The following is a 25,909-nucleotide window of genomic DNA, read 5'->3' on the forward strand; positions in this document are numbered from 1 at the left end:
TCCTTTCTGAAGGTCCAGGTAAGATATACCTGCCAGAAAGGATACTATCAGCATAACTCAGAGTCAGCAGAAAGCCACTGTCAGGAAACTCAAGTTGGCGATTGAGGGGAAGCAAGGAGAGAAAGAGAAGAGTGGTAAGTTTGTCATGGAGGAGATGTCCACGCATGCTCACTTTCCTGGTGTCAGTACCCGTGAATGGATTAAGGTTGATTATGGAGGGGCAGGAGGCAGAGTGTGCTTCTTATTTTTCCCACCGGGGGAGTCTGTACTAATCTGAACCCTCTGGTGGGGTATTTTTATGGCCAGAGACAGTGTAAATAGCAACAGCTTGCAGAGGTTGATACCATCCCAAAGGAAAGGTGTGAAAACAGAAAGCTTGGAGGGGTTTTCAGATTGCCTCCCTCCCGCATTTTTCTCCCAGCTCCTCCCCACTGCTTCTCCTTCTCTCATCATCTCTCCTTGACTGTATCCTGCCACTCAGAGTCTGATCTGGTGGGTTTTATAATGGACTTTCTGTGCAAGTCAGAGAAGTGCCAACCAGACAGAGACACTATGAGGGATGCGACCCTGCCCACCTCGCCCTTGCCACCTGCTCCTGACTCAATGCTCTTTCCCAACAGGTGGCCTACAAGGCAGGAAATGAGCAGTCTGTCCATCAGTATACCATCAGCAAAGACGAGCCTCTCTTCCTGCAGGCCCGAGCCAATGCTGCAAATCTCAGCGAGGTACAGAGAGAGGAAGTGGGCAGCAAGAACTCTGCTCCCCTTTGTGTATAGCCACCTGGTAAACCAAGCCCACCAGCCATGGCATAGTGTCTGTATCAACTGAGGTTACGTACATCTAGTTGTAAAAACAGCTCACCCAGCAGATCTGGCTCTTGATCAGTGTTTTAGGGGAAGAGGAGGACAGCTTTCACAGGAATGAGCTAGTGGAGGACTTGAGCTGCTGAATGTATCCTGGGGTTGGAGGTAGGGGTTATTCTACGTGCCAGAGTTGGAACAGCATAATCGTGGTAGAGGGGACTAAGAGCTCAGACATTTGCTGCAGATGGTCTGGGTTTGATCCTTGGTTGCCACTTACTAGGTGTGTGACCTTGGGCAAATTCTTTGTTTCCGGGTGTCCCATTGGTAAAATGATACCAACATTAGTCCCGTCCTTACTGGGTTGGCATCAGGTTTCAATGAGTCTCTAGACATCAGGCACTCAGAGGCAAGTGCACAGTGGTAGCTGTTAGTCACGAAAGCATCCATAGTAGGAGAAACAGAGGTTAAATTGATTCACATGCAGAAAGGGAAAGGAGGCTTCCAGAAGAAAGATCTTGACATTTGGAGATAGGAGCAGGAGAGAGAACAGGAGGCACAAGGAAAAGACCCAGGTGGACTAGAGGCTGGGGAAAGGCAGGAGGAAAGAGGAAGAGGTGCAGCTGGAGCCGCTGCTGGCAGGGTGGGGTGTGTGGACAGAGATGGAGAATAGACTTTTCAGAAATGTCGCTGTGTTGTGCGACGTTGTCCTGCCTTTGGCATGTTTTTGAGACTTCCACGACAACTCCTATTATTTGTTAAGGCTTCTGGAGTTTAATTTCTGCTTTTTTGGATTCAAGCCCTATGTGTTAAGAGGCCTTAAGGCAGGAAGAAGGCCTGCCTGTATTCAGACTACATGATTTCTGTGGCTCTCAGAGAAGGATGTAATAATCAGTATTGCTTTCCTGGAATCGTCGTTAGAATCTAGAGAAATGCTCTCACGTGGGAACCCTCTCACATGAAAACCCACTCACCTTCTCTCCTAAATCCCCTTAGAAACTGTATAAGAGCAGCTGGGAAAACCAGAAAGCAAAAGGGTTTGAGCTACGTCTTGACTCCTTGACCTTCCTGGCAGCCAAAGCCAAGAGGGACCTGGCTAGCAAGGTGAGTCTGTCCCCAACTTGTACGAGAGACCGCAGGATCCTGCCTTTTCATACCTGGGAGATTCTCCGAGTGTCTGGGCAGGTTCTTAATCTCTCTGAATCTCAGGATTCTTATCTGTAAAATGGAGATTATAGCAATCACCTTGCAATGAGATAATCACATCCGTGCCTATCTATTTAATAACTGCTTGCCACGCATTGATTTTCAGTTAAGTGATGACTTATTATTTGTAGTAGTAACAAGAGTAAGAATCTAGATTTCTCACTTTACAGATAAATTGATGCCCAGAGACATTCCATGACTTTCTAAAGATGTTGTGGTCTGTTAATGGTTAATACAGGCTCTGGTGTCAGATAGACCTTGTATAAAATCCCACCTGTATCATCCATTAGCATTGTTACTTCAGGCAGATTGTTTAAACTTTAAAAATCTCAGTTAACTTGCTGGTAAATTGGTAATTGCAAAATAACGACAACGAAATGGAATGAACTGATGTACATGAAGTGTTGTATAGCCTAATGCAAACTGTTGGGAGTTGGATGTGAGAGAAGGAGCTTGAGCCAGGATGTACGTCAAACTCTGCTTCCTTCATCGAGAAAGCCTTGCTTCAAAAAAAGATCAGCTGAACCAAAAACAACTGGCTTGTGATGTGGTTGGTTTACGTTCTGACACAAGCTCTTTATCTTGTTCTTAGTTGGTAACATTTTACAAATCAGCACTGGTCTGTGGATGCACTTGAGTTACACAGGCTTGTCCCGTGCTTGGTTTATACCAAGTGTTTGATAAGTGGTGGCAGATATTGATACTGTTGTTGTTGTCAGAGCTGAGAGTAGAACCTGAATCCACCACTGGCTGGAGCAATGATAATGTTGAAAATCATGCCCCACACTGGTGCCTTCTGACAGTTTTCACAGCTTTTGCATATTTATTCTTGCTTCTGGTCCTTGTCACTCTCGACCTAGTGTTATTTTTCAAACAATGTGCTCCTTTTTGCCCCTCATACTCCCCCAAATATGTATGTACTCCAGTTATCTTTTAATTTGTGTTCCTTTCATAAGCAGCAATTGTAGTTTGGCTATTCTGTATGTTTTTCATTTCGTGGCTACTTTTATTTATAACCCTGAGTTTTCTGGCAGCTGAGGTGAAAAGGGAAATAATGGGTAATAATATTTTCTTTCACTGATGAAAGAAAATATATCGGATGTTCAAAAAAGGCAAACTTTCATGTGACTCTCATTCTAATAGGATTCTGTCCAATGGCTTTGTTTTAGCTCTCATGCATGGAGTCTGAAGCCTAACAATTCCTTTAGGAGATTCTAATGTATCTCTGCTCTATTCCTCTTCTTTAGGTGAAGTACAAGGAGGATTATGAGAGATCCAGAGGGAAGCTCATTGGGGCAAAAGATGTACATGGAGATTCGCAAATGAGCCACTCACTGCAAATGTCTAAGCTGCAGAGTGAACTGGAGTACAAGAAGGGATTCGAGGACACCAAATCCCAATGCCACGTCTCCCTGGACATGGTCCACCTCGTGCATGCCCGCAAAGCTCAGCATTTAGCCACAGACATAGGCTACAAGACAGTGGCACATCACTTTACGGCTTTGCCCACAGACATGAAGGTGGAATGGGCCAAGAAGGCTTATGGCTTACAGAGTGATGTAAGCTCTGTGTGAGTGTGTGCAAGTGTGTGTATGTGTGTGTGTTGTGTGTGTGCTAGTGCAAGTGTTTCCCTAAGCCATTCAACGCAAAAATTTATGCTATGGGACACCTGTTTCTGGATCCCTAAGTGGCAACACTTTACTTTGCTAATGGTTTAACTTTTATTCAAACTAGGCCGATTTTAGATTCTGTGCTAACACACAGAAGAAATCATAGAGTTACTTTTTCCTTCTTGGAATCTGGCCTACATATGTTTTCCAAGTTTTTTTTATTGCCAGCGGGGAGGTAGCTTTGTGTCATTCCTAGCGGTGGCCTGCTAGGGGAGAGCATCACTGATAACTCACTCCGACTTTGATAGTCCCCATTTTTGGAATGGGTGGGTTGCTAATTTTCAATAACCCTTTCCCTGTCCCCCTTATCCTCCCCTCCCAGTTCTGCTTTCTGTCTTCAGGTAACTCTTGCACGAGAATGGGGGTGAACTGAAAAGGCAGGTCAGCTGCAGCCAGACTATTACACAGGAAGGTTGTGTGTGTGTGTGTGTGTGTGTGTGCGTGTAGACACACCCTTCCTGGTAGAGCTGTTTCATGATAGATGGTGGTATACTAGTTTTAGAGAAGTGTCCATTGAAATGACTTTCCATTAAAACTACTCATTCAATGGCAACTAAAGAAATGAGAAGAAATACACCCTGCCCCCGACCGAGGTGGCTAGGAAGGAATTGGCACTGTGGGAAGCCTCCGCTGTCTTGTGAAATTCCCTCAAATAGCGCCCGCCTGGGTTCTGTTGTGAATTCTCATTTTCTTGTCCCCCGTGTGTCATTTTAAACAAGAAAACTGGTAATGCAGACAATGAGGATGTGCTTCTTTCCGAGTAGACTCGTCCGTAATGAGGGGCAATGTTGGTTTGGCCCCTCCTGCGTCACCCCCAGTAGTGTTGGGCGGGGCCTAAAGCCACTGTCCCAAGGGATGACTCCAATTAAAGGGGAAATTAATTGACTTTTGGGAGCCCTACGTGTGACTGTGCAGAAATGCATAAGACAAAAGTGGCATCTAATTTGACTCAGCTGGCACCAAGGCTGCGTTGGGAGCCGCTAATAGCCCTTTAAATGTCTGTGCACCAACAATGGCCTGCTTTTTTTTTTTTTCTTTCTCCTTTGTCAGAACCAATACAGGGCCGATGTGAAGTGGATGAAAGGCACGGGCTGGGTCGCCACCGGGTCATTAAATGTGGAGCAGGCGAAGAAGGCAGGAGAACTCATTAGCGAGGTGAGATTTCCTGACAGCCTGTAACAGGCCTGGCTGCATTAGGCGTGCGGCGTCTCTGTATAAAATTAAAATAATTTCCACTCAAAAGGCAAAGAAAAAGGCAAAGCCACATGAAAGACCTCAAAACCCAGACTAGGGCTGGTAATTAGAGGGAAACCACATACGAAACACACACCAGTAGGGGCCCTGGCAAAAACAAAGTGGGTGACAAATGATATTATGAATAATAATGACAATCAAACAGAGCTCAATTGCTACCCACCAACTTACCTTTTTAATGAAGCAACACAGGAGAGATGATGAAAAGATACATTTATGGCACCCAAAAAGCCCTTTGGTGACTTTAGGCACATTTTCTTCCTCTCCCTTTCTGCCACAGTCAACAGTTTTTGAATATTCACGTGGTGGCCACCATGTGACATGGTTCTTTTTTGAGGGAGGGTCTCACTTCAGTTTACTCAGTTCTGCCTACTTATAGCCACCTTGGCTAGACCCTACAGCACCACTGCTTGCGAAAAGAGTCGTTTCTTCATATTTCAGGACGGTGTCATTGAGCAGCTCTTTCTGAGTTTCTCAACCTCGGCACTATTGACATTTTGATTTTTCTTTGTCATGGGGTTATCCTGTGCCCTGCAGGACGTTTAGCAGGACGTCCTACAAGGATGTCAGTAGTGCCCTCTGTGACAACCAAAAATGGATCGAGACGTTGCCGAATGCCCCCCCAGGGAGCAGAATTGTCCCTGGTGGAGAGGCACAGGACAAGGCTCCCAGGAGGCTGGACACCATCAGACCACTCACACCCGTGCTCTTTATGTTTGCTTGCGGGAAGACTTGATCAGAAGACAAGTGAGCATTTGCCTAGTTGTCTTCAGAGTAGCCTGGTCTTTCTGGACTTTTCTGGGTGGGGAGCGGAGCATAATGGCCGTAGTCCCACAGGATGTTAGCTTTGGCAATGAGCCTCCTGGATTTTTTTTTTTTTTTTTTTTTCGAGGAGGAGGCTTTCTTTCTGAACCTGTAGTTAAAATAGAAAGACACCCTTGTTGGTTTTTCAAACACACCTGTCCAGCATTAGTATTTTTCCATGGAACGGCATTCTCACTACCTGGCACAATGCAGAGTTGACTTCAAAAAGTGGTCTTATGCTGATCGGCCTGATTTTTAGGGACCTTGGTCAACACTCAAGTTTCAGAAGACCCTGGGAACTCCGTGGGGATAGCACTGCTCTAATTTGTTCATTCTAGTTCAGGAGAGGCCCTCTGGGAGGATGAATGTGAAGAACTTACAGGAATAAGTTTAGGCTTGAGGATTCATGATCCCAAACTCTCAATATTGGGCTCACTCATAAAAGGAAATGAAGACTAAAGACCATATTTGCATAATTTAGATTTCAGAATGATTTCCTTCGTGTGTCTAAATCTGGCAGCCAAGGGATCTTCAGGGGACCATGTATCCCACAGCTGTTAGTTAGCCACCTCATTTTGCATACTTTCTCAACAACTTGCTTATCCTCTTTGATGGGCTTGTCTCATACTAGTCCCCAAACTTTAGTGAGTAAGGCAAGACGTCTTTCAGCAACTTACCCCCCCATCTCATGTCAGGCTGTCACATTTACAAGTTAGTGTCGAATTGGGCCACCTTCTTTTGTTTTATTTACTTATTTTTGAGACGGAGTCTTGTTCTGTTAACCAGGCTGGAGTGCAGTGGAGCAATCTCAGCTTATTGCAACCTCCGCCTCCTGGGTTCAAGAGATTCTCCTGCCTCAGCCTCTTGAGTAGCTGAGATTACAGGCACCCACCACCACACCCAGCTAATTCTTGTATTTTTAGTAGAGATGGGGTTTCACCATGTTGCCCAGGCTGGTCTCGAACTCCTGATTTCAGGTGATTCGCCCTCCTCAGCCTCTCAAAGTGCTGGGCTACGGGCGTGAGCCCCTGCACCCGGCCTGGGCCACCTTCTTAACTTCCAGAGAGAATGCCCAGCACTGTTGAAAGAGCCACAAAGCACACGCACACCTACGATCCAAAGCAGAGGTCAGAAAGCCTTTTCTGTGAAGGACCAGATAGTAAATAGTTTTGGCTTTGTAGGTCATATGGCCTCTGTCACAGCTAGCTGGAAAATGGCCATAGGCAACACATAAGTGAATGAGCATGGCCATGTTCCAATAAAACTTTATTTACTGAAACAGGTGGTGAGCTAGATTTAGCTGGCTATTGATCTGTGTTGTCTTAAGACAACCCAGTGTACAAAAATCCAACCAGATAAAGAAGAGTGTGTTTAAGACAACTATTCTGCTTTGGAAAGCATAAACTCTATGACCTCATTGAAGTAATTATGGTTTCAGTCTCCTAAAAATGTACCTTGATTTTTAAAAAAGAAATTAATTTAAACAGATTTTCAGAATACTTCAAAATTGGGTATCTAGGTCTTTGCCAGCATTTTTGTGATTTTTTTTTTTTTTTTGCTTCAGTGTCTTTCAAACTGTGTGATGACTCCTTTCAGTAATAGCACAGTTTTTCCTGTTATTGTAATATTTTAAAGAATTATTTCCTATGTTAACTGAACTAGGCTCTAACGTGACTGGATGGCATACACTCGCGAGCTGCTAAATGTGAGGGTTTTGACTGCGATAATGTCTGTCAGTGTTTTTTCGTGGAAGGAAAATAGAAAGCTTAAATGGATAAATGTAACTCTGAATGCTCTTTCTTGCTTAGAAGACCCAAACTAAGATATGTAAACAACTGCGACAAAGTATTTGAAGCCTATAAAAAGAATCCTTTTCTAAGTGTGTATCCTACAGTATTTTACTAGTATAACCTAATTTTGAGATGTTTTCTTTGCACCAGGTAGAAATACTTTAATGTTAATTGACATGAGGTTATTCTTAAATTGAAACAAATATTAACCTGAAGGCACCTAGGATATAAAGATGGAGGAAGCAGAATAATAATTATGTTCACAAATTCACTCTAATCTCAAGCAACCTATGATTTTCTCTTTCAAATGGCATGAAAGAGCAGCACAAAATTCACAGCTTTGATCTTTTTCTGCTCAACAGAAGAAGTACCGTCAGCATCCAGATGCTTTGAAGTTTACCAGTATTAAAGACACTCCGGAGATGGTCCAGGCCAGAATTAGTTATACCCAAGCAGTGGATGTAAGTGATAATGTATATACATTATGACTCTAAGAGTGGGCTCTTCTTTCAACACAGCGATTGAAGCGGAGGGGTTCTTGGGTTTGCTCCTTCTGTTGTCCTAAGGATGAAGGCGCTCCCTGTCCTTTGCAGAGCCTCCCTTAGCGGGGGTGCTTCCTCATTACGATGCAAATGGGGGTGTTACTGCACTTAGAATGCCAAGTGGGGCTCCACCACCCTACTGCCCCAAGATGCTCTCCCTCCTTCCCATTTGCATGTCTCACCGATTCATTCGTGGTGAGGCCGTTTTCCCCTCTCCTTTTGTCTGAAAGTGTTGTTTTCAGAACTGGGTGAAATTCTTGGTAATTGGAATCCTGACGCTGTGCCTAGAGCTCTTTAGGACCCAAGGGCAGCAATTGTTGCTCTATGAATTTTCCAGGGACTTTGAACATGATTTGGGTCTGATTTATATACATAACTTTCAAGCCATTTCCCATACTCCTTTATGATGTGAAACCAAGATTTGACCCTTTTCCCTCTGTGTTCCCACAGAGGTTGGCTGGGGTGCAGGGTTGCAGGGTCGGCTAGAGACTAAAGTGAATGATGAGGTGCTGAAAAAAATCACTTTGTGATGTAGATTAATCCTGTTTGGCTGATTCTGCTAAGAGATACCCATGGATCTTTGTGCAGGGTAAACCTGGCTTTTAAATACCTTTAAGCCATTCAACTTTCCACGGGGAAAATTTACAAATCTTGGGGGCATAGGTTTCAAAATTCTCTTCCTTGTTTCCCAATTGAGCAAATGATTCTGGTTGCGCTTTATTTGACAGGCATTCTGAAACAGCCTGAGTGCCTGTCAGAATCTGGGATGGGATGATTTACAAGCTTATGGATTTAGGAATTTATAACTTCTTCATAATCAGCCCATCAGAATCAAACTGAATTCTGAGAAACACAGATGGCCAAACAAGAACTTTTGTATGAAGAAAAACAATACCTGTTTCTTCCTTACCCTAGCCAACTCTAGGGGGCACTGCTGTGATACGTAGAAACTTGGATACATCTGATAAGATTTGGGATGGAAAAACCCTGTTTGGAAACTTTCTCTGGTGGCTGATGCCAACTGCACGTGTCATTATTAGCTACCAGGATATCCAAAGCTTGGGTCAGAGTTCTGGGTAAATTGAGTCCCAGACCCACCCAGGAGACATGTCTTAGGGGAAGAATATTTGAGACGGGGGACCCGAGGAATATTGAGATAGGGAGGAGAAAACCTCGCCTGTGCAAGAGCCATCTTCTTGCTCACCTTCTGTATCTTGATGCCCTCTCATAGCTGACAGTTAATCACCAAATTATTACTAGGTGTTAAGTAAACCTCTTTTTCTCATTTGACACCGATCTCAGCAGTTTACTATGAGTGGAGCGTTCACTGAGGGGAATGCTTCAGCTTGTCATGTTCTGAGCTAGGAAGCAGAGCTTGGAAATGACATGCATGTCACCATGCTAGATGTAAAATCTGGGTGGAGGCAGGGTGCCTGAGATCACGTCTCTATGAGGAGATGGCAGCTGCAGCAGCTTGGACTCTTGAAGCGTAACCTGGCTGATGGCTGCACGGAATGGGGTCTAGGTTTCATGCAAAACCTCCCTCCATCCACAGAGATTATACAGGGAACAAGGAGAAAACATAAAGCATCATTACACGCCGACTGCTGACCTCCCTGAAGTCCTGCTGGCCAGGCTGAATGCCATGAATATCAGTGAGGTGAGGCTGACCCAAGGGGCACGGGTTTTAATGACGGGAGAGCGGGGCTAGTCATGGGCAGGCACACAGTGTCCTGTGCTCAGAAGCCCCCGAGCTGGTTTCATGTTCTGCCATCACCACCTTGAAATATGTGATATTTTTGAACAAGGGGCCCCACATTTTCATCTGCACTAGGCCCTGCACATTACGTAGCTGGTCCTGCAGAAGAGTCCAGCTCATTTGAAAGAATGATCTGGGGACATTCTCTGCCTAGTTCAAAGAGCATTGGTTTGGAGGAGCTGGAAAGTGGGAACATCAGAATATAGCTGAGTATATCCAGTGGCTATACCAAGGGAAGACTTGGGGCTTAACTCCTCCTCTCCAAAATCTGTCAGCTCCCCTGCCCACCATTTCTGTTCTTTGATAGAGACGTCTGACTTTTCTTTATCTGACATAAAGCACTATGCGTATGCAATCTCATGCCTCCTTCCAATCAAATTGCTGCTTAGAAAAATCTGTGCCTGTTTGACTCTAAAGCCTTTGCTTCGTCTCCCCTCTATGCCTCAACCCATCCCCCTCAACCCCATCCCCTGCCCACCTCCAAAGGTGTGCACGAGGCAGGATCCAACTCACATGGGTTTAGCTAAGCCACCATGATCTCTAACTCCAACTGGCCAGGGAGGGAGGGGACCCACCACAAACCAGATTCCCAATTTGGTAAGCCAGAGTTTAGGAAACCACCAGGTCACTCAAAGATCTTTCCTTGTGCACCTCTTCCCGACAGACGCGTTATAAGGAATCCTGGAGCAAACTTCGAGACGGTGGCTATAAACTGAGGTTGGATGCCCTTCCATTCCAAGCAGCAAAGGCTTCTGGTGAAATCATAAGTGATGTGAGCATTCGCCCCCATTCCTCTGAGAATGTTCAACACTAACCGGTTTTCACTCCTTTTGCCCGTAACCTATGCCTTCTTTTGCCTGTGGATAATTCCCTGTCCTCTCTGAACTGACTGTGTCAGGGCAATCAGATAATGACCAGTGAGAAAGAACATATCTTGCAACAAAAAATTCCCCAGCCTGGGATACAAAGCCAAATGCTGGACTGTAAACATAGGCCCTGGGCAGATGAAATGCACCCTCCACCAAGGTGTTCATAAAGAGAGTCCACGTGAAGAGATGGCTAACAATGCACCCACCTTCCTCCAGCGCAGGGCCGCCCACGTGCTAATGCGTCCTGCCATTTCACAGCCGAGCCCTTTAGTCATTGGGAGTCTTGCATATGAAAGAATAGCCCTTTTGACGACTCCCGCGCATTTTCTTTTAACTCACCCAGTTACTGTCAAAAGAACAAAACATTTTCACCCAATGCCCACCTCTTCCATTCTGTGTCCCTTATCCCTGAGCTGTTCCTCTCTCCCGCTCTCTTTCCCTTTAGTACAAATACAAAGAGGCATTTGAGAAAATGAAAGGACAGATGCTTGGTTCCCGGAGCTTGGAAGATGATATCAGCCTTGCACATTCAGTGTATGCGACCTCACTGCAGAGTGATGTAAGTGGGGGGAGAGGCATCAGCTGCTGCGGGCCCCCCACCTGACAATGCTCACTGCACAGCAACCTAACCTCATTTGTCCTTCTGGACGTGGGTATTGGTTCTGTTGATAACTTGCTATGTGACATTGTTAAATCACTTGTCCCCTCTGGGCTACACCTTCCTCCTCTGTAAAAATGAGGTGCCGGACTGGTTGACCCCTTAGTTCCCTTCTGGGCTGGGCATTCTATAATTTTCACCAGTGGCCACTGGCCACTGGTCTGGACTTGACCCTGGGCTGGATTTGGCCTCCAGGGGTGTTTCATTTGGTCTGCAGAGTGGAGTAATTGCAAATTTTTTAAAATGGAAAATTTTATATTAAAGTGTTAGGCTTCTGGCCAGAAGCTGGACCTGGATTCCTTAAGGCTACAGTTGGTTGAAGTGGCTTCCTGACCAACAGCTCCATTTAGAAGGGATCCATGCAGTGGGCCAGGCAGCCACCCTCCTCTTCACTTCCTGCTTTACTCCTTAATGCTACCTGCCTGGCCCCTGTAGGCATCTGAGTTTGCAATGACCCTGTCATTGTTGGTTGTGACCCTCTGGAGGCTGGCAAATGTGTGTAGCTACTGTCTCCTTGCACATATGTGAGTTGGCTAACGTTGGTGATGAAATCTGTATCCAGCATGTTACAGAGGCTAAGCAGTTTTATGTACACTGTCTCAGTTAACTGTCAGACTATCTCTAGGAACTCCATCTTGTTATTCTTCCTTATTTTCTCACAGGGAAGTAGAAACTCTGAGTGATTCAATCCCTTGTCCAGGGTCAGCTAGATAGGGGCGGAGCCAGGCCATGGAGCCAGCTCTACCTCTCATGGTCTTTCCACAGCTTCACATGTTCTCTGCCATTTTGTATTCTGCCTCAGTTTCCCCATTCATAACTTTTTTTTCCCTTTCCATCTTGAGTTGCTGACCTAAGAATATGAGGTTGGATATGAACTGTCCTTGGCATTATGCTAGGGGTGAGGACAGAATGAATGGAAGTGGGGGTAGGAGGTCAGGGAGGGGTGGCCAGAGCAATGAAAGACAATGGAAGGACAAAGGAGGATGAGGAAGAGGTGGTAATTCTGCATCTGATTATTCTCAGAGTTTCCCAGACCTTTAAACACAGCTCCTCCAAGGACTATAGTCGAACCTATGGTCTGGAATGGGTCTTCCCCTCCCTCTCCCAGGGTGTGTGTTGGGTTTTGGGGAATGCCTATCCCTGAGGCCTAACTCTGCAAGCATCCTCCCCACTGCTCCTGGCTCCCACGTTGACTAGGAAAATCACTGAATGCTTTGAAGAAGCTCTTCCTAAGCTAGTGTGAGAGGAGAATCCCTTGTGTCTGAACTTGAGTGGGTGATGGGAAAAAATATGGTGGGCAGGGAGCAATGCATCTTCTTGCCTCTGAAAAATAGAAAGATCTAAAGATTTGAGCAAGGGAATCACTGACATTATTTACTGTTCCTTGAACTTTTGTATGGTCCTCAAATGAGGGGACCATGGGCCTTCCTCATCCAGATCAATGACCTCCAGGAGCTGGGGGTGGTAAGTGTCAGGGCCTAGAGACAAGCCCTGGTTATTAGGCCAGTCTCTGCAAGAAAGGAGCACTGGCTGTGCCAAGAACTTCCCCTGGGCTTACCTCCAGACAACTGCATTGCAGTTGCCCTCCCTGATGGTCCTGTTGCAAACAGTGTCTTTGAAATAGCCGCTGTTGCTCTGTCTGCCCCTCCAGGTGAATTACAAGAAAGGCTTTGAACACTCAAAGGCGCAGTTCCATCTGCCGTTGGACATGGCTGCCCTGGTGCATGCCAAGAAGGCTCAGACCCTGGCCAGCGACCAGGACTACAAACATCCACTGCCCCAGTACACTTCCTTGGCAGAAGACCTGAGGCTGAGCTGTGCCAAGAAAGCTCACAAATTGCAGAGCGAGGTAAGGAGACCTGGCCTCTTTCTCGGGGGCCCTTCTTCTCTTAGGACCCCAGGGTGGTGACCTCCAAGCTCCTGTTGGCTCAGTGAAATCTCTGGAAGTGAGAAATCCTAAACCCAAGTCTTATTTTGAAACCCAGTCTGAGTTCCTGCACAGCCCTTAAGCACAGTTACGCAAATCTAATCATAACCACCATTTATTATTTTTTGCTACACTCTAAGCATTGTTTTATGCATTATCTCACAATCAGCCCATATCATTAGTTTATCCTCACTTTACAGAGAAATTACGGTGAAATGCAGAGAAGTTAGATATCTTGCCCAAGATCACACAGCTATAGTGAGAAAGAGAGTGCTGGGATTTGAACTTGAGGTTCAAATGACAAAGATGCCCTCAAGGTTCATGGCCGTGCGTGTTTAAGATTTGCCAATGGTATTGCCTCTGGCCTCAAGTCTCAGGATTCCTCTTGGTGCTTCATGCATTCCTGTGCCACCTGCCTTCTGAGGAGGGCTAAGATCTGTTGGGAGAGGCTGCTCAGAACCTGTCAGGGCTGACGCACTTCAGGGAGCAGAGAGGGAATCAGGGCCCTGGAGACCCTCCCTGGGTCCCTTTGAGGAGTCTTTGTACTCCTCGGACATGCATTTCTCACTCCTGATCCCGATTTCTGAAGCAGACAGGCCCAGGAGGGTCAGGAAGCATTGGAGACTTCTTCACTCCCAAGGAGAGCCAGAATGTTCTTCCCAACAGGCATCCACATCCTGTTCACTACTCACCTTATTTCCCAGCTTGCTAGGTTTCCATGCTATGAGATTTGCAGGTAATGGGCCCGCTTAGGAAAAGAAAACTCCGCACAAAACCTCTTTCCTGGTTTGGCAGTGCCTGCTATCTGAGCGGCACTCAGATCTGGGTGTCTGTCATCTGTTTGGATTTTACACCTGTGTACAGCGTTTACTGAATGACATAAACTGTCAGGAACCTGAGAGCAGCTGTAGGAACAAGGGAGCTGCCATGCTTATCTCGGGGGCCTGTTTGTCACTTGAGCGGAGCCCTCGCTTGCCCTACCTCTGGTTGTGATAGCGATTGGAAGGCAGCACGCCCAGGGGGCGCCTCACTGGCTGAAGGGGAGTGAATCTGGGGACTCTTTAAGCTGTCAGCCCAAATCACTCAGGTACACACACTGGCCCCCACCCATACGAACTCAGGCAGTCCTTTGCCAGATTCTTTTGGATTTATTTATTAGTTCTTTCTTAACCCATGATTAATTAATACCACCCCCTGCTGCTGAGTTTTGTTTTAGAAGACCTGTTAAACCATTTCCACATTTGCCCCAAGACAACTGACTTTCTAACCACAATCCACTTCAGTGTTTATTTTTTGATAGCCTGCATTAAAATAAAAATCTGTCTCGCATCCGTGGAACAGCTACTCTGAGACAAGTGACAGCAGAATTATTTTCTTCTGACCTACATTGCTTCCCCCCAGTGAGCATTTACCAAGAAGCGTTTGTGCGTTGGCTGAGTTTAATATATCCGGAGGGATGGGTTCAGCCTTGAGTTCCAATTATGACGCTGTCAGATGCTGTGTCATGAGACCTCTGGTTTTGCTTTGCTTCCTTGTTCTGAGAGCTTGGCTTTTCTGATTCTTTGTACTTATTATTCCTTCTAGAATTTGTACCGGTCAGACCTGAACTTTATGCGAGGCATTGCCTGTGTCATTCCAGGCACGTTAGAGATTGAAGGGAGGAAGAAAGCGTCGGAACTCATCAGTGAGGTAACTGCGGATGCTGGTGTTGAGTGTCCAGGACATATCCACAGCAGAGGAGAATCAGTTTGTTTCTTTCCTTTTTCTTTTTTTCTTTTCTTTTTTTTTTCTAATTTGAGATGGAGTCTTGCTCTGTCACCCAGGCTGGAGTACAGTGGCGCGATCTCTGCTCACTGCAACCTCTGTCTCCTGGGTTCAAGCGATTCTCCTGCCTCAGCCTCCTAGGTAGCTGAGATTACAGGTGAGTGCAACCATACCTGGCTAATTTTTATATTTTTAGTAGAGACGGGGTTTCACCATGTTGGCCAGGCTGGTCTTGAACTCCTGACCTCAAGTGATCTGCCTGTTGTGGCCTCCCAAAATTTTGGGATTACAGGCGTGAGCCACTGCGCCCAGCCAATCAGTTTGTGTCTTACCACTAAAGCCAGCTGGATGTTAAACTCTTAGCAGCAGTGACTCACTGCCTAACCCCTGGGCTGGACTTTTTTTTTTTTTTTCTTACTGGATTCTCCATTCAGACTGCATGCCATTTAAGACAGCTTTGAGGATATGGAGTCAGTTCCTCTATTAACATATAAGGATTATTCACTGGCCCATGAGATATTCTTTCCCTGTGTCCCTTTGAAGCGTGACCCTGTGGTACAATGCAAACAAAGCAGGCTTTGAAGATCAACAGAGAGAGACTGACATTCCAGGCCAGCACTGATTTGCTGTGTGACCTCAAGCCAGTGACCTACAACTCTCTGAGCCTCCACTTCTTATTTAGTCAAATGGGTATACTCAGACCCCTCTCTTTTAATTTTTGTGAGGATTAGCACTAATCTAAGCACTGTGCTTTTCTGGCCGCTGCATATGAAATGGTTACTATAAGCTTGAAATGGTGATAATTTCTTGTTAAAAATACAGAAGTCTTAGAATTCTAAGCTTTCTGATTTCCTGGGGAATCTTGCTCACCCCTGGGAGGGTGACGGGACTTTTATTCATGGTAGATGCAGGGACAAGAGGGGATAATGGAAGGTACTGGAAGTTATAGGTGTTCGGCAGTCAGCCTGAGTGCTCAGATAAGCTTGTGTTTTGCCTGCTAGGGGAGTTTAGATTTAACCTCATGCTTTGCTTTTCCAGTGAAATCTCTAAAGCAAGTGGTCTCTGTACCTCATGGTGCATCAGAACCTTAAAAAACCTTAAGAAATGCAGAGGCCTGGGCCCCACTGACTAATTTACTGAATCCCAGTCTCTCAGGGTGGGGTGTAGGCACACCTATTTTAAAGTTTTATTTTTATTTATTTATTTTTATTTTAGTTTATTTATTTATTTATTTTGAGACAGTCTCACTCTATCACCCAGGCTGGAGTGCAATGGTGCGATCTCAGCCCACTGCAACCTCCACCTCCCAGGTTCAAGCGATTCTCCTGCCCCAGCCTCCCAAGTAGCTGGAATTACAGATATGCACCACCATGCCCAGCTAATTTTTGTGTTTTTTAGTAGAGACAGGGTTTCGCCATGTTGGCCAGGATGGTCTCAAAATCCTGACCTTAGGGGATCCCACCGCCTTGGCCTCCTAAAGTGCTGGGATTACAGGCATGAGCCACCACGCCTGGCATGTCTGTTTTTTTAAAGCTGCAGTTTGTGGTATGCCATCAAGGTAGAGGAGCACTGGTTCTCTGTCCAGCAAAGATCTAGAACAAACACAAATTTAAATAGTCATGTTCACATTTGTGGCAAAGGACTAAATCTCCCTTTCCCATTTAGAAGGTTCTGATTCAGTCCATCCTATCCTCCTCTCTGCTTCCTCATCCCAGTGAGTTGTGGGGTCACAAAGGCAGGTGACAACCTGGATTCTGGGGTGATAGATTTTCAGCCTTTGCAAAACAAGGCTTTATGGCTAATACTTAAAGAACTGGTTCTGCTTCTGGTTTTTATCCCTTACGGAGTCGTCTTCTTCCCTTCTTGTGTGTGAATTCAGAGTAAATATCGGCAGCATCCCCACTCATTCAAGTACACAGCTGTGACAGACACTCCCAACCTCCTTCACGCAAAATTCAGCAACCAGATAACGAACGAGGTAAAATCTGATGGCTTCGGAATGGTCTTTTTAAAAATTGCTAGATTGTTAAAAATACACGTGAATGTGTGTGGGGTGAGAAAGAGCATGGGTGTTTATGTGGAGGTTTGGAAAGAAAAGAATGTCATCATATGGAGCCTAAACATTTTCCAGAGGAAATGAAAGCCCAGTTGGGAATCTGGGATTGTCTGTAGTCTCGCTTTCCAAGTGCTATCCCAGACCAGCTACATTAGCATTGCCTGGGAGCATACTGGCAAGGCACAACCTCAGATCTACTGACTCCAAATGGTCATTTGACAGGATCACAAGATGATTCTTTGGCACATGAAGGTCTGAGAAGTACTGGTCTATATTTCATTTGTTCTATCTAGGCAAATATTGGCTAACCAATTTTACATTGTCAATCTGATGTGGGAGGATTTGTGGTTATCCAAGTACAGTTAAATTGGAAGATGTTTGTCAGGCTTCTCTTTCTTTTTTTTTTTTTTTTTTTTTTGAGACGGAGTCTCGCTCTGTCGCCCAGGCTGGAGTGCAGTGGCGCAATCTCGGCTCACTGCAAGCTCCGCCTCCCGGGTTCACGCCATTCTCCTGCCTCAGCCTCTCCGAGTAGCTGGGACTACAGGCGTCCGCCACCACGCCCGGCTAATTTTTTGTATTTTTAGTAGAGACGGGGTTTCACCGTGGTCTCGATCTCCTGACCTCGTGATCCGCCCGCCTCGGCCTCCCTAAGTGCTGGGATTACAAGCGTGAGCCACCGCGCCCGGCAGGCTTCTCAATTCTCTACCTTCTCCTCTTCTCACTCACCATTTACCCAATTTACACTTTCATGTATCCAGCAGAGGGCAGATGCAAGGGAAGGAATCTCATTCTCTAAAATTATCATTCCAGCCTCATTGATTCTACTTCTTCTTAGTGGCTCTCTTACAGGTTCGAAATAGGCGAGCTTGGCAGAGAATTACATTTTGAACCACCTTTAGGTTTTAGGATTCTCCTTCTGACTCTATCCTTAGTTTTTAAGATTCTCCTTCTGACTCTAACTTATAGAAGTCAGCTGAGATTTGGTTATTTACACTATTAGTTCTTACTTGCTCCAACTGAAAAGCAAGAAATGGCAGCTTGGGATAAAGGATGGAGTTCATGACCTTTTAGAGTGACAGTATCACTTTTCAATTCCTATTTAGTCTATTCTGCCTACTTTATGAGCTTCGTGCTGTGGGATAACAGTGCCTTCTCTGATGGCCTCTGGCATTAGCCAACTCGGCAACCACGGACCCATTTCTTTTTTCTTTTTCTTTTCTTTCTTTTTTTTTTGAGATGGAGTTTCACTCTTTCACCCAGGCTGGAGTGTAGTGGTGCTATCTCGGCTCACTGCAACCTCCGCCTTCCGGGTTCAAGCAATTTTCCTGTCTCAGCCTCCCGAGTAGCTAGGATTACAGGCGCCTGCCACCATGCCCAGCTAACTTTTTTGTTTGTTTGTTTTGTTTGTTTGTTTGAGACAGAGTCCCGCTCTGTCTCCCACGCTGGAGTGCAGTGGCGCGATCTTCGCTCACTGCAACCTCTGCCTCCTCGGTTCAAGCAATTCTCCTGCCTCAGACTCCCAAGTAGCTGGGATTATAGACGCCCGCCACCACGCCAGGCTAATTTTGTATTTTAGTAGAGATGGGTTTTCTCCATCTTGGTCAGGCTGGTCTTGAACTCCCGACCTCAGGTGATGTGTCCACCTCAGCCTCCCAAAGTGCTGGGATTACAGGCATGAACCACCACGCCCGGCCCTAAGTTTTGTATTTTTAGTAAAGAAGAGGTTTCAACATGTTGGCCAGGCTGGTCTCGAACCCCTGACCTCGTGATCCACTGGCCTCATCCACCCAAAGTGCTGAGATTATAGGCATCAGCCACCACGCCCGGCTCATAGACCCATTTCTAATCACAAGAATGGATGTTTTTGTACAAGATGAGGCCATCCAGGGCAGCACTGGTGTGATTCACCTGTGGAAAGGATCCTGCAGCTTTAGTAAAGGGTACAGGCCTGGGTTTGGAGATGTCCCTTCCACCTCCCTTCTCCTAAATTTCCCAGGTCTTTGTATGATCTTTATACTCTGTCCTCAAGGACAAAGTCTACAATATAAGGAACCTCAGGAGTAATCTTAAATTTATTTTTCTTTCCCTGGCCTTTTATTCAGCAAAGCACATTGCCATTCCTTACATATTCCTTTTACATCACTCGATTTGACTCATGAATGATTGTCTTTATTGAAATAAACATCTTCCTCAAGACTGGAGATGTATCCATGACACAATGAACGGTTTTTTGCTATTGTGTTTCCTCAACTGCCATTGAGGGACTTCCAGCACTGCAGAAATGCACAGCACTTATCTCTTGCATTATTATTATTACTATTTTTTTTTTTTTGGCCCAGCGCCTCTATAAAGCAGCTGGAGAGGATGCAAGACACCAGTATACAATGACCCTGGGTCTGCCCGAGTTCATCCGAGCAAAAACGAATGCAGCCAACCTGAGTGACGTAAGCCCTTTTGTTGCTTAAGTTCAAGCGTCCTCCAAAGCCATATATGTCTGCATCTGTGAAGTAACCCAACACTGACCTTTCTGGCCTTCACGGAAGCTTTTTAAAATGTGTAGCTTAGCTGTCCATGTTAAATATACCTTCTCACAAATGTGAGTCCATGAGTGTACCCAGGGTGTGTACTAATGAGATTTGCTGCACAAAACAGAAATTGATTCTGGAACACTGTGCTATAAATGAAAGGGGTGGCCTTTGCTCGTTGATTCATGTAATTTTTTTTTAAAGATTTACATGTGTTCCCACTTTAGGCAAAATACAAAGAGTCCTGGCGTAATCTTCGTGCTCAAGGCTACAAGCTGACAATAGAAGCGCTCCCCTTCCAGGCTGCCCGGGCCTCTGGAGATATAGCCAGTGATGTGAGTTGAATGATATGACCTTCCATCTTGCCTAATTTCTGTTAACTTCATGTAAAACAATGTCTACAGCGGATTTTCCTGAATTAAAGCAAATCTATAACCATGTGAGACAGGATGTCACCTGCAGAATATATTAGTTATGAATGAGATTCTTTGAGGGGGGAAAAGAAAGGCTCTGTTAATCAGAAGCTAAATTCAGGCAAAGGCCTCTAGCAGGAAGGAGATGATGATTTATTTCTAATTGCAATGTCTAGGCGATGGTCCCCTTGTAATGCATGAACTGCCTGTCTTCTAACTCCACCCAGATTTAGAACGAGAACTCTCGATAGAAATTGCAATATAGCCGGAACACATCTCCCTCTTGGCTCTCTGTAGTTTCACGCATTGGTGTTAGGATTTGATGGCTGTGTTTCACTCTGTTGATAACGTCCATAGCTTTGGGACATGAAGGTGACTTTCTCTTTCCCACAAACAAATCACAGAAAAATGTGGACTTCAAATAAATGGATCCTGTCTTTTGGGTTTAATGTTTTGCCAAGTGCGAATGGATAAAGCACAAGTTTCTCTTTCACCCTTTTTGATAAATTCCTTTTGGGCATAGGACATGTAAGGGGAGTGAAGCCCTTCCTTTGGTTCTGAGGATCTGATTTTAATTAGATAGGAAGAATGGAGCGATGTTTTAATTGTTCATCCCCCAGGGAGGAAGGCACACTCTCAGGCCAACCCCACTGTGGTTTTTCTTATAATCATCACCTCCTAGTGTAAGAACAAGTGATTTTTCTAGAGTCTGCAATGAAACTGCACAGATAGAATTTGACCAGCCAGCCCTTTCTTGCAGTTTCTCTACAGACATGACTTTGTGAAGGAGCGAGGGAAACTCATAGGGCCCCAGAGTGTAAGAGACGACCCCCGGATCCAGCACTGCCGGCGCATGGGCCAGCTGCAGAGCGAGCTTCGGTACAGGAGAGGGGCGACCAGCAGCCAAGCCCAGTTCCATCTGCCCATGGACATGGTGCACCTGGTCCATGCCAAGAATGCCCAGGCTCTGGCCAGCGACCACGACTACAGGACGCAGTATCACGAGTTCACAGCACTGCCCGAGGACCTGAAGATGGCCTGGGCCAAGAAAGCCCATGCTCTGCAGAGTGAGGTAGGGGTGGCCTTGTGGAAGGCAAACCAGCCCCCAGCCTTTCTCCGTTCACCAAACCTGGGTGTCAATCTCTGCTTCTTCCTTAGTCTTTTGGGCTCTCCTACCCCTATGTGCCTTCCCCAAACAATGATTTGCTGGGTCTGTGTCATTTAGGTTGGAATCATTCATTGACCCATTCAACAAATCTTTATTGAGGGCTATCACAGGGGCTCACACCTGCAATCCCACCACTTTGGGAGGCCGAGCTGGGCGGATCACGAGGTCAGGAGTTTGAGACTAGCTTGACCAACATGGTGAAACCCCGTCTCTATTAAAAATATAAAAATTAGCCAGGCATGGTGGCATGCGCCTGTAGTCCCAGCTATTTGGGAGGCTGAGGCAGGAGAGTCGCTTGAACCCGGGAGGCAGAGGTTGCTGTGAGCCGAGATTGCACCACTGCACTCCAGCCTGGGTGACAGAGCAAGACTTCATCTCAGAAAAAAAAAATCTTTATTGAGCACCTTCTGTACACTAGCCACCATTCTAAGCCCTGAGAGTGCAGCAGTTAACAAAAGAGTCAAAAAATTCCTGTGCTTAGGAAACTCCTGTTATACTGGAGGGAGATTAGCCATGGTGAATACATGAAATATGTAATATGTCAATGGTTATACATGCTATGGAGACATATAGAACAGGGAAGTGGGGCAGGAGGGGTGTGTGTGTGTGTGTGTGTGCGTGTGTGTATGTGTGCACGTACACATGTGCCATTTAAAATAGGGCATTAGGGTAGTTCTCATTGAAAAGCTGATATTTGAGCAAAAGCCTTAAGGAAAAGACAGAAGGGGATAGGGAACTCCAGGCAAACTGAATAGCAAGTTCAAAGGCCAAGGACTTGAGTAGGAGCAGCCTTGGCCTGTTTGAGGCTGAAGTGATGGAGCAGCCTTGGCCTGTTTGAGGCCGAGTGAGTGGGGATGGAATCACAGGGTCTGAGCAGGGCCTAGGCTCTGCGGAGTAAGGATGAGGGTGGTGATATGATAAGACTGTAACCACCGCCGACTCTCCCTGACTGCTTGTCTTTGCTTTTAAACTTGTGAAAGCAGTCTGACGTGGGGACAGCTGTTACTCCTGTTTTAGGGATGAGGTCATGTGGGAAGTGCCGAGGGAGGGTAGGCTCCAGAACCCATTCTTAACCATCCTGCTCTCTTGGGGGGAGCTCAGAGCAGGCAGCCATGCCCCTCACAGCACAGGCGTAGACCCTGAGCAGGGGCACCAAGCAGGCTGGTGGAGAGCGCTGGCCCCTCCCACATCATGGTGCAAGATTCTGGAGTCAGACTTCTGAGATTCCAACCATAGCTCCCCCACTACTGGCTGGGTGACCTTGGACAAGTTCACACCCTCTCCAAGCTGCAGACATGGTAACGATGGCATGGGGCATGACAATAATGACAATGGGACTGCGTTGCACAGTGTGGCAGGCACTGCGCCTCACATCCTCTCTCTAGGCCCACAGCATCCCTAGGAAGAAGGTGCTCTCATTTTAGAACACAACCAGCCATCTGTGTCAGGGTTTCTCAACGTCTGCACCTTTGACATTTTTGCAGGCTGATTGTTTTAGGGGCCTGTCCCGTGCATTTCAGGATATTTAGTAACATCCGTGGTCTTTATCCTCTAGGTGCCCATAGCACCCTACCCCCCAGTGTGACAACGAATGCCTCTAAATCTTGCCAAACAAATGTCCCTGAGAGACGAAGTTATCCCCCGTTGAGAATCTGGTTCTCAGCGGAGAACTGGTCTATATGAAACGGCATGATACCTGATCCATAGAAACACTAGAATAAGTATTAGCTATTTGAATAGGTTCCTTGCACCAAGCCCCTCAATTCTGGTTGCCTTCAGGGCAATGATTACTGCTAGATTAATTGTAGATAGCAATAAGTGGGGTATTCTAAACACAAAATCAATTATTATTAATTGCAGTAATGATTTTGTTAATTTAATTATCATTGCATTATTAATCACAGTTTGCTGGAACTGCAATATCATGTCATTCACCATCAAGCAGAGTGTAGAGTAGGGTGCCTTCATCTGGGTCCCACACAGGGGATTTAGTTACTAAAGTGCCAGCCCAAGTTCCACTTACAAAGTCCTTCCATTTGCTAAGCAATCCTGAGGGCCCCCAAAACAGCTGATAGCATGACTCTCTGGTGCCCAACAAGGGACCCTCTTGTCAATGGCCTATTTCTTGGGAGAACAGAAACCTTCTGGGACAGAACAGGCCCCCCAGGAAGGTAGAGAGGCCACCTGGGAGAGGTATGGGAGGTGGAGCTGGAAGTCAGAGGATGTGTGTGGGAAGCCCAGCTCTGTCACTGTGTGTCCATGAGCAGTCACTTCCCTTTCTAGGCCTCCATCTCTCCATCAGAAAAGCAAAAAGGGGCCGGGTGTGGTGGCTCACACTTGTAATTCCAGCACTTTGGGAGGCCAGGGCAAGTGAATTGCTTGAGTTCAGAAGTTCGAGACCAGCCTGAGCAACATGATGAAACCCTGTCTCTACAAAAAATTAGCTGGGTGTGGTGGTGCACACCTGTAGTCCCAGCTACTTAGGAGGCTGACGTGGGAGGATGGCTTGAGCCCAGGAGGCAGAGGTTGCAGTGAGCCACGATCGTGCTACTGCACTTCAGCCTGGGTGACAGAAAACCAGAGACCCTGTCTCAAAAAAATAAAAAGAAAGAAAAAAAGAAAGTAAAAGAAAAGCAAAGAGGTTCGATTTGATCCGCGATCTTAGACTTTGGGATTCATGGGACAATGGCTTTTAAATGGTGGGATCCACATAATGTCAAATTTTTTTTACTAGCTGAGGAAGAAGGAAAAAAACAAACACTACCTTAAGCTACCATTTATGTCACTGTTATTTCTGAAAAGAAAGGACATTTTCACACTAAAAAAAGAAAGTAGAGGGAACATAATCTAAAAAGGAGAATCCCTCCCATGAAATTGTAGTTGGCAATCTTATGCTGACATTTTAAAGGCAGGATATGTATTACATTTTTAAATGCTAAGAAGTGATTGCTTAAATTTTAAATGATCATATTATGCTGTACGCATTGTTTTTAAGCTGCAAATTGGTTAATGAGGGAGTCTGGATTCAAAGAAGCTGTGAACAGGAGTCCCTGAAATGTTCAGCTGGTTCTGCGGCTTCAGCTTGATAGCAGCCATTATCAAAACTCCAAATTCACGTGTTTCTATTATGCAGAAAAGGAAACAGGTGCTAAATAGGCATTATGTCAAGGGAGCAGCCCCGGCTTTCATCTGCTTTCCTGACCTTGCCCTCCCCAGGCCAGAGAGAAAGCTTTGGGTAGGGCCAGAGGGGACCCAGAGATGCTGAGCTCCTCAGGGCCATGGTTCATTCCCATGTCTGCCCAGTCCGGACCAGCCCGGCCCAGTCTTGCTTGACTCAGAAATTCACCTGAGATGCGTGCCTGGTCCAGGCAAGGTGCATTATGGGCAGTTGCTGATTCCATCACCTCTTCCGTGCTTCTCAAGTCGGCTGTTGCCTGCTCCCTCCATGGTCTCAGACCAGGCTGCCGGGAGTCCGGAAAGGCACGGGCAGGAAATGTCATGGAGACAGTCCCAGCCTCTCTGCTTACAGCTGTGTGACCTAAGGTAGGCTCCTTAAGCTCTCGGGACTCAGTTTCTCCCTCAGAAATAACAACGACAGCAATAACTAAAATCTATGGAACTCTTACCCTGGGCTAGGCATTGGCATAAGTATTTTGTGTGAACTATCTCATTTAATATCTAGGTGGGTACCAGTATGACTCCTCTCTTTACAGGATGCGGCAATAAGGCACCAATAATCTAAGTAGCTTGCCGAAGGCCACAGCTGGTAGGGAAATGATTTGCTCAAGACTGTACAGCTAGTACAAGGCACAGCGAGGCTTCTAGCTCTTGCCTCTTAACTCCTGGTTCAGTCTCTTTGGCTTCCCCGGGTGGCTGGATTCTGAACCTAGGTGCTCTGTGTCTGTCCTCTTAACCACTACCTCGTATGGCTTACCCACAGTACAGCAGCTGGTGGCTCTGCTGAGAGTCTGAACAATCATTTGAAAACCAAAATAGTTCTGCGAATGGGAATAACTGTTCCTTAGGCTGGGCATGGTGGCTCACACCTGTAATCCCACATTTTGGGAAGTTGAGACAGGAAGATTACTTGAGCCCAGGAGTTAGAGAACAGCTTGGGTGACATAGGGAGACTCCATCTCTACAAAAATAGAAAATAAAAAAAAAATTAGCCAGTTGTGGTGGTGCACACCTGTGGTCCCAGCTACTCTGAGAGGCTCAGGTGGGAGGATCACTTGAGCCTGGGAGATCACCACTGCACTCCAGCCTGGATAACAAGAGAGACCCCATCTCGAGAGAGAATATAACCCCTTCTTTGCAGGATGGTGTGAGGACTGAATGAAATAATGGGTCTAAAACAAACCCCACTCTACACAAGGTCATAATTGTAATGTTTCTTATTAATATGACAAAGATATACTTTACCCCAGCCACTTGCTGGGCACAATGGCTTACATCATTCCTTCTGCATTAGAACTCAAGGACTGAAAGCTGCAGCTGCAACACAGTGCTCCAAAATGGGGGTGCCGGGTAACCCCATGTGTGAATCCGAAGAGGTCTTCTAGACCTTAGTATGTAAGAGGGGAAAAAAAGTGAGGCTGCCATTTGGGGAAGCCAGATTCAGCTGTGCAGCTTTGAAAGGTCTCTCATTATCTTATAATACTTCTTCGAAACCATCTTTGGGTAGCAGATTCTTCTTGACTCCCC

General features: G+C 46.0%; 1 protein-coding gene across 4 annotated transcripts in view; it reads left to right on the forward strand.

Annotated features, from left to right (window-relative positions):
* The window catches only part of NRAP (nebulin related anchoring protein), a 75,045-nt gene that overhangs the window by 38,156 nt on the left and 10,980 nt on the right, over positions 1 to 25,909 (forward strand). For 3 of the 4 annotated variants that reach the window (XM_032177453.2, XM_032177463.2, XM_032177443.2), the window contains 14 exons: positions 621 to 725; positions 1,797 to 1,904; positions 3,254 to 3,565; positions 4,727 to 4,831; positions 7,887 to 7,985; positions 9,622 to 9,726; positions 10,490 to 10,597; positions 11,140 to 11,253; positions 13,004 to 13,201; positions 14,864 to 14,968; positions 16,923 to 17,021; positions 19,439 to 19,543; positions 19,852 to 19,959; positions 20,798 to 21,109. In XM_032177453.2, coding sequence (XP_032033344.1) covers positions 621 to 725; positions 1,797 to 1,904; positions 3,254 to 3,565; positions 4,727 to 4,831; positions 7,887 to 7,985; positions 9,622 to 9,726; positions 10,490 to 10,597; positions 11,140 to 11,253; positions 13,004 to 13,201; positions 14,864 to 14,968; positions 16,923 to 17,021; positions 19,439 to 19,543; positions 19,852 to 19,959; positions 20,798 to 21,109 — 1,983 coding nt within the window. The remainder of the gene's footprint in view (positions 1 to 620; positions 726 to 1,796; positions 1,905 to 3,253; positions 3,566 to 4,726; positions 4,832 to 7,886; positions 7,986 to 9,621; positions 9,727 to 10,489; positions 10,598 to 11,139; positions 11,254 to 13,003; positions 13,202 to 14,863; positions 14,969 to 16,922; positions 17,022 to 19,438; positions 19,544 to 19,851; positions 19,960 to 20,797; positions 21,110 to 25,909) is intronic. The other variant, XM_032177474.2, reaches the window with a different exon arrangement.

This window comes from Hylobates moloch, unplaced genomic scaffold, assembly GCF_009828535.3.
Source record: "Hylobates moloch isolate HMO894 unplaced genomic scaffold, HMol_V3 SCAFFOLD_3, whole genome shotgun sequence".
Classification (NCBI taxonomy): domain Eukaryota; kingdom Metazoa; phylum Chordata; class Mammalia; order Primates; family Hylobatidae; genus Hylobates; species Hylobates moloch.